At 43.6% G+C, this 14,028-nt stretch overlaps 1 protein-coding gene across 1 annotated transcript in view; it reads right to left on the bottom strand.

Annotated features, from left to right (window-relative positions):
• The window catches only part of dnah1 (dynein, axonemal, heavy chain 1), a 532,475-nt gene that overhangs the window by 59,909 nt on the left and 458,538 nt on the right, over nucleotides 1–14,028 (bottom strand). Inside the window, 1 exon segment of the mRNA XM_078543835.1 lies at nucleotides 7,714–7,858. Within this exon segment, the coding sequence (XP_078399961.1) occupies nucleotides 7,714–7,858 (145 nt within the window).

Below are 14,028 nucleotides of genomic sequence, written 5' to 3'. Positions count from 1 at the left end.
TTCGGTGCTGCTTCATGCTCTTGTTGGGATCTGGAAAAATTTATTAATTTTGCTTCCAATCTCCACCCCTCCATCATTTTCACATGGTCCATCTCTGATACTTCCCTTCCCTTCCTTGACCTCTCTGTCTCAATTTCTGGTGATAGACTGTCCACCAATATCCATTACAAGCCTACCGACTCCCACAGCTACCTCGACTACAGCTCCTCACACCCCGCTTCCTGTAAGGACTCCATCCCATTCTCTCAGTTCCTTCGCCTCCGTCGCATCTGTTCTGATGATGCTACCTTCAAAAACAGTTCCTCTGACATGTCCTCCTTCTTCCTTAACCGAGGCTTTCCATCCACGGTCGTTGACAGGGCCCTCAACCGTGTCCGGCCCATCTCCTGCGCATCCGCCCTCACGCCTTCTCCTCCCTTCCAGAAACATGATAGGGTCCCCCTTGTCCTCACTTATCACCCCACCAGCCTCCGCATTCAAAGGATCATCCTCCGCCATTTCCGCCAACTCCAGCATGATGCCACCACCAAACACATCTTCCCTTCACCCCACCCTGGCGGCATTCCGTAGGGATCGTTCCCTCCGTGACACCCTGGTCCACTCCTCCATCACCCCCTACTCCTCAACCCCCACCTACGGCACCTCCCCATGCATACGCAAAATATGCAACACCTACCCCTTCATTTCCTCTCTCCTCACCGTCCAAGAGCCCAAACACTCCTTTCAAGTGAAGCAGCATTTCACTTGCATTTCCCCCAACTTAGTCTACTGCATTTGTTGCTCCCAATGCGGTCTCCTCTACATTGGAGAGACCAAACGCAAACTGGGCGACCGCTTTGCAGAACACCTGCGGTCTGTCCGCAAGAATGACCCAAACCTCCCTGTCGTAATGCCATTTTAACACTCCACCCTGCTCTCTTGCCCACATGTCTGTCCTTGGCTTGCTGTATTGTTCCAGTGAAGCTCAACGCAAACTGGAGGAACAGCACCTCATCTTCCGACTAGGCACTTTACAGCCTTCCGGACTGAATATTGAGTTCAACAACTTTAAATCTTGAACTCCCTCTTCCATCCCCACCTCCTTTCCTTTTCTTCACCCTCCCTTTTGTTTTTTCCAATAATTTATATAGATTTTTCTTTTCCCACCTATTTCCATTATTTTTAAATCTATACCTTTTATGCCCTTTTAGTCTTATTTCACCCCACCCCCACTACAGCTATCTGTACCTTGCGTGTCCTGCCATCCATTCTTAATTAGCACATTCTTTTAGATAATATCACCACCTTCAACACCTCTTTGTTCTTTTGTCTGTGACATCTTTTGATTATCTGCTCCTATCACTGCTTGCTTGTCCCTACAACCACCCCCCCTCCCCCAACAACTTATCTCCCCCCACCCCCCCTCACCTTAAACCAGCTTATATTTCACCCCTCTCCTATTTTTACTTAGTTCTGTTGAAGGGTCATGAGGACTCGAAACGTCAATTTTGTTCTTCTCCGCCGATGCTGCCAGACCTGCTGAGTTTTTCCAGGTATTTCTGTTCCTGTTGGAACAGTACTAGGAACTAGGAGTTAATTTAAAGAACAGGACTACAAGGGTTATAATCTTTGGATTATTACACAAGCCACATGCAAATTGTCCTAAGGATAGATGTGAGAAGGAGGGGTTCCCTTACATGGGACACTGGCATCTGTATTGGGACAAGGAAGGAATTGTACTGTTGAAATGGGCTCCAACTGAATCAGCTGGTACCAGGTTCCTAGCAGAAGGATTAAATGGACTTTAAACTAGTAAGTGGAGGGGTGAGTACAGGTGGAAAAGGTATAAATTGTAGTTTAAACAAACGACAGGGAAGAGAGTAGAGTAATAGTCAGAAATTGTGCTTTAGACACTAGAGGCAAAGGGAAACTAAAAGATGCAAAATAATTAAACCAACAGAAAAAAATAAGAAATGCGTGAGTAAAACATTACAGCCGGACAGATTTGGGTGTGAGCCTCAAATAATTATTCTTAATATAAATATAGGGAGTAAAAGGAGCAAACTGGATGAATTGCAGACACAAATTCAACTTGGAAGCTATGGCATTGTAGCCATTACTGAGACATGGCTGCAAAATGGTCAGGTCTGGAAACTAAATATACCAGGTTACAAGGTCTACAGGAAAGATAGGGAAAATGGTAGAGGGGGAGAAGCAGTCTTAATGATTATAGGATGAAATCATTTCAATGATTAGAGAGGATATAACTAGAGGTAAGTAGGCAGAGGGGACTTGATGTATATAATTAAGAAATAGAAACAGTTTTAAGATTGTAATAGGAGTTGTATATGGGTGCCTCAGAGCACTGTGATATGTAGATCGTATAAGTGCAGAGATTAGACAAGCATGGAGTATTGGCAGGGTAGCTTTAATCAATGAATCACAGATGATACAAAATTTGGAAATATAGTGAACTATGAGGAGAATAGTGATAGATTTCAAAAGGACATAGGCTGGTGTAATGGGAGCACTTGTGGCAGATGAAGTTTAATGCAGAACAATGCAATGTCCTACATTTTGGTAGGAAGAACAAAGAGAAGCAATATAAAATAAAGAGTACAATTCTAAAAGGGATAAAGGAACTGAGAGACTTGGCGGAATATGTGCACAGGTTGTTGAAGGTGACAGGGCAGATTGAGAAAGCGGTTAAAAAGGTATACAGAATTCTGGGCTTGATAATAAATGCACGAATTACAAAAGGAAGAAATTTATGTTGAACCTTTCTAAAACACTGATTTGACCTCAGTGTCCAATTCTGGGCACCGCATTTCAGGAAGAACGTGAAGGCTTTGAAGAGGGGGCAGAAATGATTTAGGGGAATGGTTCCACCAGGGATGAGGGATTTCAGCTGCATGGATGGATTGGAGAAGCTAGGGTAGTTCACCTTAGAGATGAAAAGGTTGAGTGGAGGTGTTCAAAATTAGATGTCTAGATAGAATCGATAGAAAAAAACAGTTTTCAATGGTGGAAGTGACAAGAGCCAGAGGACACAGAAGAACCAAAAGTAACATGCGGAAAAACTTTTTTTATGCAGTGGGTATTTATGATCTTGAATGCAAAGCCTGAAAGTGTGGTGGAGGTAGATTCAATCGTGGCTTTCAAACAGAAATTGGATAAGCACCAAAAGAGAAGAGGTTTGCGGGTTTACACAGAACGGGGCTGGGTGTGGGACTAGCTACATTGCTCTTACAAAGAATTGGCATGGATTCAATGGGCCAAATTGCATCCTTCTTATCTAATCACCATCATAATATGGTTAACTTCAATGTAGTGTTTAAAAGGAAGAAATACAAAATAATACTAAGATTCTAGATTTAAGTAAGGCTGACTTCAATAGAATGAGACAGATACTGTCCACAGTAAACTGGGCAAATCTGTTAATGGGTAAAATAACAATATCAACGAGAGACATTCAAAAAAGAATTAAATATAATTACAGAACCAAGAGTTAAATTATGAGCTGAGATAACAAAAGTCAGATTGTATTCCCTGGAATTTAGAAGGTTAAGGAGTGATTTGATCAAAATGTTCAAGATATTAAGGGGAACAGACAGCACAGATAGAGAGAAACTATTTCCATGGCTTGTCTATCTAGGACTAGGAGGGATAATCTAAAAATTCCAGCCAGCCCTCTCGAGTGAAAGGAACACTGTTATACACAATGGGTGGTAGAAGTTTGGAACTCTCATCCGCAAATGGGAATTGATGCTAGATCAATTCTTAATTTTAAATCTGGCATTGATAAACATTTGTTAACAAAATGTATTAGGGAGATAAGGAAAAGGTAGGTAAATGAAGTTAGGTCACAGATCAACCATGATCTGATTGAATGGCAGCACAGCTTTTGAGAAACTAAATGGTTTACTGTTGTTCCTATGCTCCTAGTATTTCATCATATACCTGACTTGTGCCTTGTAGATAGTGGACAGATTTTGGGGAGTCAGGGGGTAAGTTACTTGCTGCAGAATTCCTAGTCTCTGACCTGATCTTGTAGCCACATTATTTATGCGGCTGCTCCAGTTAAGTTTCAGGTGATATTTCATAGGTATGATCAATAAGACAGGTTTCCTTCTGGGATTTGGCTTGCTCAGCGAATAACATTGACCGTGGTCGTAACACTGAAGAAAAATTCAAAAAAGCATTCTGACCTGAAAATAGGCTCCAGAAGCAGAAGTGCAGAGGAAAAAAATCTCCAGGAAAAAGCTCCAAAGCAAGGCTTGGAAGCTGGAGACTGAAATTTAAAATTCCTCACTGCAGCAGAAGTCCAGCTTTGGTTCCCAGAGTGCAGGAGTGAGCTAAATTTTTTTAAATTCCAGGATGCAGCAAATCCTGAGATATCTTTAAAATAATTCAGTGTCGGAAGTGCCATTTGAAAGAAATACATCCCCAAAACCCGATCCCAGAGTCTGAGCCTGAACACGTGGTGTCCAAACGTGTCCAAAAAAAACCCCGAATTAATTGAATATTTTGGGAATGTCACGACTGCCCAGCTCAGAAAAAAACCTGCAAAAGCTCCAATTCAACCAATTGGATAGTTTAAAAAAGTAAACCACTGAACAAAATAAATCTGCAGGCAGTCAATCCAGGCAGCCATTGTTAAATTTTCTTTTCAAGAAGAGCACCATCGCCATTTTGCAGGGCCCATCAAAAACTGGCAAGCATGGGAAATCCCTTGGTCTCCAAGTGAACAGTGACACCATCTTGAAATTCAGAAAGCTCTTAAAGCTCATTTTAAATTTTTTTAACATGGGTCCCAATTGCACACTTCCAAGTTAATTTGGACTAATTAAGGCTCAGACCAATCACAAAATTGGGGTCTTCAGAGGAAAAGACACAGCATTGCAGAAAAAGTCAGAAGAGCTGCAAGTAAAGGAAGATCTAACCCTGGAAAAGGCAATCCAGATAATTAGACAGTCAGATCTGTAAGCAGTACAGGATAATCTTAAGGGAAGAGAATAAAACATGGTACAGAGGCCAACCCTCAGTTTAGCTTGTCAGGTCACAAAGACTAGGAACACTCTAAGCCAGGGAAGGCAATATTGGAACAGGCCAGTACAACAACCATGCCACAGCTGTGGAGTGAAGCACCCTGACAGGCAACATCAATGTTCTGCAAGTGCAGCCCAATGCCTCCAATGCAACAGGATCGGACACTATTGCTAACTGTACAAGGTAAGAACTCAAATGCACAGAAGGCCCTAACTGATCCATAAGGTTGAGACTGCAAACCCAGAAGAGACACAGCCTTGCTTCATGGGTGAACTCAAAGATCCTGCTTTTTCATTCTGGAATGCGGACATTTCTGTCGATGGCCATTAATAAATTTTAAATTAGATAAAGAAGCCAGCATGACAGTCCTGTCGGACAAAGAACCGTGGCTGAGGCCTGGAGGAATCTGACTTCCAGTCATTGGTATGATTCTGAAACCACTGAGGCATAGCGGAAAACAGATCTTTGAGCTCATGTACGTTATCTGTAACCAGCTTTTCTCTCTCCTGAGCAGGGCTGCCTGTGTAGCCTTGGATCTCCTCAAGATGGCAGGTGATGTCAAAACAGCCACTGTAGTTAACCAAACAGAACAGCATGTTCCCAAGTACTCAAACGAAAATAAGTACCCTGACTGGGACTTCCGCTCTGAACTACCTTCTCTCTTTGCAGAGCAGGCTTGTTCATTCTCCAGAAAACCCTCAATGGTCAGACCAACCAAACATCTAGGAGGGAACCACAACGTCTCAGGTAGAAGAGGTGAAAGAGAGTGATCAACAGTCTGAGAAGCCTCTACCTCAGGCCCCGACGATGGTATAGCAGGTCAACACTACAACCACTGTGCATACGCTGCAACACCTAGCCAGCATGCCAAAGCCACAAGAGATGCTGGAACCTGGTAGCAGCCATCCATGGAGAGGAACCAAAGGTGATCGTACCACTAAACCTTTTTCTCGCCGCAGGAATGCTCTTCCTCAGCCACAGAGCCAGACTTTTCAGGAGTGAAATTAGGAAACACATATACGCACAAAGGATAGTAAAAGTTTGGAACTTTAAGTTTAATCTGAGATTGGCTAACAAAAATCTATCAAATGTATTAAGGGATATGGAGCAAAAGCAGATATATAGAGTTAGACCACAGATCAGCCATGATCTCACTGAATGGCAGAACAGGCTTGGGGGGCTAAATGGCTTCCTTCTGTTACTTTGTTTTTGCTGCAGTTCCACCAGGCATGATTTTGATTAGTGCTTTCAGATAAGTAGCCAAGATTCTCACTGGAGACAAGTGGAACTCTCATTGTATAATGCAAATTTGGTCCCATGATGTTAATAGGACTCTGGCACAGTTTGCAAGCAACATAACCCAACCACCTACATCACGCGAGGAGCAGCTTGATTACCCTTCTCCTGCCAATTGTTAAAGGGCTCTGAATGTGCAGGTAGTTCATCGCTAAGTGATAATGACAGTGGAGCAGTTTCCCATTCAAAACTTAGCCCACCTTGCTCATTCAGAAGCTAGCAGACCTGCTGTATGTTTTTGGCATTTGCTGTTCTTATTTTAGATGTAGATTGACATAGAGATATTTCGATTTGGAGAATCTAAACTAGTGACTATAAAAATAAGATAGTCATTAATAAATCCAAGAAAGAATTCAGGAGAAACTGTTTTACTCAAGGGGGGTATGCAGAACTTGCTACCACGTGGAGTGGATGAGCCAAAAAGCACACGAGGGATAAAGGAATATAAGGATATGGAGATAGGGTTAGATGAAGGTGGGAGGAAACTGGTGTGGAGCATAAATAGTGGCATAGATATGTTGGACCAAATGCCCTGTTTATGTGCTGTAAAACTCAATTCAATTCTATGGCCAGGATTTTACATTGGTTGGGCGGACCCGGCAGGAGTGGTGGTGGAGCCGACTGCTACCCACGATTGGCTCCACACCACGATTTCACGCGGGTGGGCCAATTAAGGCCCGCCCAGCATGGATCACGAGTGGTAGAGCACTACCTGTGCGGGCGGGGGCAGGAGGGAGAGTTGGGTCCAGTGCTCTTTTGCACATGTGCACGAAAGAGCGCTTCAATCTCCCTGAGGCATGGAGCTGCCTCAGGGAGATTGAAGTGCTTTTTAAAAAACTTGTTTAATTAAATTTTTAATGTCTTTAATATGTCGCCTCATGTGACAGTGTCACATGAGATGGGACATGTTTTTACTGTCAAAAGAAAGTTTTTATTTAATGTTGTATTAGCTTTAGGAACCTCATCCCGCTCGTGGATGAGGTTTCCTAAAAATGTAAAGGCTGCTTGGCCTTTTTGCCTGCCCGCCAACCATTAGGTTGGACGAACAGTGTAAATTTGAAGTTAATTAATTCGTTAATGGCCTTAATAGGCCTTTCAGTTATTGGTGGGTTAGCAGCCGACTCCAGTGCGCGCCCGCCGAGCGAAATATCGTGAGCGCGATGACATCGGGGCGCACGGCCAACATCATCGCGCGTCATATTACGTTCCGATGTGTCGGGTGTGCATCTGCACGCCAAATGTAAAATTCTGCCCTATGTTGTCTCCAACATTCATGATTTTTCTTCTCATTGTCCCAAAAAATTGAAAACATTTTGTGAAAATAATGTGTGACAAATGTAATTATAACAGTAGTCTAACTTAAGATAAATATGAAGCTGTAAGTCTGACCTGGGACTCAATGAATTTCTGTCCAAGGTTCAATGACACAAAGTCCTGCATGGCATTGGTGACTTTGTCTAGTCGAAGACAGCGCATAACAAGCAGTTTCTGAAATGAATCTGTTTCACTCTCTAACTCTCCAGGCAAAGGTTGTCTGTTAAAAAAAAACATATATATATATATATATATATATATTTCATTTTCTTTTTGGTTATAATTAAACTTGAAAAATTTCAGCCACTAATTCTAAAGTCGCTAAAGTTCAGCAAGCTGGTGAAAGTAATGAACTTTTCACAAATCTTCTGCAGAATGAATTTCAACTTGATGGACAACCCAATCACACTTGATAGGATGGAACTGATAGTTACTTTAATTGCAACTGGTAAAGCAATGAAAATAAAGGGGTCCACAAAGTTTGGCTTCTTAACACTGTTTTTCAGTACTCTGAGTACTGTTTTGATTCCAAAATAATGTTCGCAGCATGCATCTGGTGCAAGCCCTGCTAGGGGCCATATTTGTAAGGCCATTAGAGCGCGTAAGGAGCATCTGCCAGAAATATTCAGAGAAGACAGATTGTGATGTCAATCAGTGTGTAACATTTTCAAACTGCCATTTTGGGGTTCAGCGCTCCAACTAATGCCATCTCTTAAATGTGCAGCTGAACATGCATTCAGGAGCAGGAAGGATCCCCTAGCAGTACTATTTAGAGGGATCATCAACTATTTACAGGTTAGTTGCTGATTGATTTCCATCGGCCATTGCTGTGATTGTAGAAGTGTTTGATGGTTTCCAGGGTTGTTAAAAATTGCTAAAGTCTGTGTGGTTTGGCACATGCTGAATGACTTTGGCCTGACTTCAAGCATTCTGCATGAACTACTTGCTCCCAGACATGGGTAAAATACTGTGCATTTTTCTTAGACTACAGCATGACAGGAAAAATGAGTAGAGGTGACACTAGCAGGACAAACTGCTGGAAGAGGGAGGAGAATGATGAGGAGAAGGGCTCTCAACAGAATGCCATCTCCACCCAGGATCTTCAGGGGACCACTACCCCAACTAGATATCTGCATTTCACAAGTATATCCTCACTGAAATCTGCCACCTGCTACTGGCAGTGCAGCAGTCCAGAACTTAACTGCACAGGATACAACAGACAGTACAGCAATCATACAGGGGCTGCTCAGTGCAACAAACTGGCCATGCACAGCGTAGTGAAATTAGAGGGAACACTGGTTACAACTGCAACCTTAGAGCAGGTGAGGATGGCATTTCCAGCAGCTGTGAAGTTAACCATGAGTATGAACTTTTGTTTTGGGCTCCTTCCAAGTAGGGGCCAATGATATTTGCAACATCTTAGTTTGCCATTCACTATTGCATAAGGGTGGTCACTGAGGCTCTCTTTGTATTCCAAGACAGCTAAATACATTTCATTCTCTCTTGCCAGAGAGATGCAGGTGGAACGAGCATGCGGTTTTGTGAGGATCGCAGGCTTCCCCATGGTGCAGGGGATCATTGACAGCACGCATGTCACTTTGTGGGCACAGGATAAAAACACTGAGATGTACTGTGAGTGAAAAGGATTCCACTCCCTCAACATCCAGCTGGTATGTTGTCATATCCAGTTTATCATGCAGTTCAATGCTGGGTAATCTTCATTCTGCAGCAGTCCGCTGTGCTGTCTGCATTTGAGTCACCATGACAAACTAGGAGTAGGCTACTGGGCAACAAAGGGCTATCCTTTGACTATATGGCGCATGACTCCAGTGTTCAACCCATGTACATATGTGCAGCATACATACCACAAAAGCCATGCTGCCACATGAAATATGATAGAGCAGGTCATTGGGGCACTGAAACAATGTTTCCATTGCCTGGACTGCTCTGGAGAAGTCCTCCAGTACTCGGCAGAGCGCATGTCAAAGTTGCTGCATGCTGCTGCACATATTTCCTATCATGAGGGCACAGCCCTTAGCTCTAGCTATGTGATGACCAACTGAGGAAGAGGAGGAGGAAGTGGAAGGGAGGAGGTAACCAGCACAGCCCCTTTCTTACTGGAGTGTCCATGATCACCTCATTCTACTACTATGAACAAACAAATTAGAAGCAGGAGTAGGCCATTCGGCCCTTTGAGCCTGTTCTGCCATCAATAAGATCATGTCTGATTTGATTGTAGCCTCAACTCCACATTCCTGCCTGCCTCCGATAACCTTTCACCCCATTGCTTATCAAGAAACTACCTTTGCCTTAAAAATATTCAAAGATTCTGCCTCCACCACCTTTTCAGGAAGAGAGTTCCAAAATGTCTCAACCCTCAGAGAAAAAAAAATTCTCATCTGTCTTAAATGGGCGATCCTTTGTTTTTAAACAGTGACCCCTAGTTCTAGATTCTCCTACATGAGGAAACATCCTTTCCACATACACCCTGTCAAGTCCTTTCAGGATTTTATGTTTCAATGAAGAGTGCAAGAGGGAATGCCAAGAGCAGCACCAGGCATACCTAAAAATGAGATGTCAACCTGGTGAAGCTATAAAACAGGACTACTTGCGTGCCAAACAAGATAAGCAGCAAGTGATAGACAGAGCTAAACAATCCCACAACCAACAGATCAGATCTAAGCTCTGCAGTCCTGCCACATCCAGTCATGAATGGTGGCGGACAATTAAACAACTCACCGGAGGTGGCGGCTCCACAAATATCCCCATCCTCAATGATAGAGGAGCCCAGCACATCTGTGCAAAAGATAAAGCTGAAGCATTTGCAACAATCTTCAGCCAGAAGTGCCGAGTGGATGATCCATCTTGGCCTCCTCCGGAGGTCCCCAACATCACAGATGCCAGTCTTCAGCCAATTCGATTCACTCCACGTGTTATCAAGAAAAGGCTGAAGGCACTGGATACTGCAAAGGCTATGGGACCTGACAGCATTCCGGTAATAGTACTGAAGACTCGTGCTCCAGAACTTGCAACGCCCCTAGCCAAGCTGTTCCAGTACAGCTACAACACTGGCATCTACCCAGCAATGTTGAAAATTGCCCAAGTATGTCCAGTACACAAAAACCATGACAAATCCAACCTGGCCAATTACCGCCCCATCAGTCTACTCTTGATCATCAGTAAAGTAATGGAAGGGGTCATCAACAGTGCTATCAAGTGGTACTTGCTAAGCAATAATCTGTTCACTGATGCCCAGTTTGGGTTCCGCCAGGGCCACTCCACTCCTGACCTCGTTACAGCCTTGGTTCAAACATTGGCAAAAGAGCTGAATTCCCGCGGTAAGGTGAGAGTGACTGCCCTTGACATTAAGGCAGCATTTGACAGAGTGTGGTATCAAGGAGCCCTAGCAAAGCTGGAGTCAATGGGAATCGGGGAAAACTCTCTGCTAGTTGGAGTCATACCTAACACAAAGTTAGGTACTTGCTAAGCAATAATCTGTTCACTGATGCCCAGTTTGGGTTCCGCCAGGGCCACTCCACTCCTGACCTCGTTACAGCCTTGGTTCAAACATTGGCAAAAGAGCTGAATTCCCGCGGTAAGGTGAGAGTGACTGCCCTTGACATTAAGGCAGCATTTGACAGAGTGTGGTATCAAGGAGCCTTAGCAAAGCTGGAGTCAATGGGAATCGGGGAAAACTCTCTGCTAGTTGGAGTCATACCTAACACAAAGGAAGGTACTTGCTAAGCAATAATCTGTTCACTGATGCCCAGTTTGGGTTCCGCCAGGGCCACTCCACTCCTGACCTCGTTACAGCCTTGGTTCAAACATTGGCAAAAGAGCTGAATTCCCGCGGTAAGGTGAGAGTGACTGCCCTTGACATTAAGGCAGCATTTGACAGAGTGTGGTATCAAGGAGCCCTAGCAAAGCTGGAGTCAATGGGAATCGGGGAAAACTCTCTGCTAGTTGGAGTCATACCTAACACAAAGGAAGGAGGTTGTGGTTGTTGGAGGTCAGTCACCTCAGCTCCAAGACATCACTGCAGGAGTTCCTCAGGGTAGCGTTCTAGGCCCAACCATCTTCAGCTGCTTCATCAATGACCTTCCTTCTATCATGAGGTCAGAAAGTGGGGATGTTCGTTGATGATTGCACAATGTTCAGCACCATTCGCGACTCCTCAGATACCAAAGCAGTTCATATCCAAATGCAGCAAGACTTGGACAATATCCAGGCTTGGGCTGACAAGTGGCAAGTAACATTTGCACCACACAAGTGTCAGGCAATGACCATCTCCAACAAGAGAGAATCCAACCATGTTGATGTTCAATGGCATTACCATCACTGAATCCCCAACTATCAACATCCCGGAGGGTTACCTTTTACCAGAAACTGAACTGGACCAGCCATATAAATACCATGGCTACAAGAGCAGGTCAGAGGCTAGGAATTGTGCAATGAATAACTCACCTCCTTACTCCCCAAAGCCTGTCCACCATCTACAAGGCACATGTCCGGAATGTGATGGAATACTCCCCACTTGCCTGGATGAGTGCAGCTCCTACAACACTGAAGAAGTTGGACACTGTCCAGGACAAAGCAGTCCGCTTGATTGGCCACATCCACAAACATTCACTCCCTCCACTACTGACGCACGGTAGCAGCAGTGTGTGCCATCTACAAGATGCGCTGCAGGAATTCACCAAGGCTCCTTAGACAGCACCTTCCAAACCCACGACCACTACCGCCTAGAAGGACAAGGGCAGCAGATAGATGGGAACTTCACGACCTGGAAGTTCCCCTCCAAGTCACTCACCATCCTGTCTTGGAAATGTATCCATTCCTTCACTGTCGCTGGGTCAAAATCCTGGAACTTCCTTCCTAACAGCACTGTGGGTGTACCTATACCACATGGACTGCAGCAGTTCAAGAAGGCAGCTCACCACCACCTTCTCAAGGGCAACTAGGGATGGGCAATAAATGCTGGCCCAGCCAGTGAAGCCCACATCCTGTGAATGAATTTTTAAAAAATCAAGTTGCCTCTTACTATCCTGAACTCCAACAGATGCAAGTCTAGCCTGTCCAGCCTTTCCTCGTAAGACAGCCGGCCCCTTCCTCGTATTAGTCTCGTAAACCTTCTATGAAATTCTTCCAATGCATTTACATCTATCCTTAAATAAGGAAACCAGTACTGTACACAATACTCCAGATGTGGTCTCACCAATGCCCTGAATAACTGAAGCATAACTTCCCTACTCTTGCACTCAATTCCCCTTGCAATAAACAATAACATTCTATTTGCTTTCCTAATTACTTGCTGTTCCTTTTGCGATTTCTGCACTAGGAAACCCAGACCCCTCTGCATCTCAAACTTCTGCAATTTCTCACCATTTAGAGAATATGCTTATTTTTTATTCTTCCTGCCAAAATGGACAATTTCACATTTTCCCACATTATACTCCATTTGCCACATCTTTGCCCACCTACCTAATGTACCCATATCCTTTTATAGCCTCCTTATGTCCTCTTCACAACTTACTTTCCTACCTATTTCTGTGTCATCAGCAACTTTAGCAGCCATTCCTTCGGTCCATTCATCCAAGTCATTTATATAAATTGTAAAGAATTAAGGCCCCAGCACTGATCACTGTGGCTCACCACTCATTACATCTTGCCAACCAGAAAATAACCCATTTATGCCTACTCTCTTTTTCCTGTTAACTAGCTAATCTACTATCCATGCCAATATGTTACCCCCTACACCATGAGCTTTTATATTCCGCAATAACCTTTGATGTGGCATCTTATCAAATGCCTTCTGGAAATCTAAGTAAAGTACATCCACTGGTTCCCCTTTATCCACAGCACATATTACTTCTTCAAAGAACTCCACTAAATTGGTTAAACATGATTTCTCTTTCACAAAACTATGTTGACTCTGCCTGATTACCTTTAATTTATCTAAGTGCCCTGTTATAATATCTTTAACAATAGCTTCTAACATTTTCCCTATGACAGATGTCAAGCTAATTGGCTTATAGTTTCCTGCTTTATGTCTCCCTCCCTTTTTGAATAAAGGAGTTATATTAGCTAATTTCCAATCTAATGGAATTTTCCACCGAACTTAGCAATTTTGGAAAATTAAAACTAATGCATCAACTATCTCACTAGCCACTTCTTTTAAGGCCCTAGGATGAAATCCATCGGGACCTGGAACTGCAACATCAGCAAACGCAACCCCAATTCCTCATTCACCAACAGTCCCACCTTTACTTTCCCCTTTGTTACTGACAATGTGTCCTCTTAGTCAAAACGTAAAATACAAACCAGCACAAAATAAATATTCTCAACCAAATTTGTAAATGAATTCATGCTATACTGTATACAAATTACATC

Source organism: Cetorhinus maximus, chromosome 6, assembly GCF_964194155.1.
Source record: "Cetorhinus maximus chromosome 6, sCetMax3.hap1.1, whole genome shotgun sequence".
NCBI classification, from domain to species: Eukaryota; Metazoa; Chordata; class Chondrichthyes; order Lamniformes; family Cetorhinidae; genus Cetorhinus; species Cetorhinus maximus.
The sequence above is the reverse complement of the archived record's forward strand: the minus strand, read 5'-3'. Positions and strand labels throughout refer to the sequence as shown.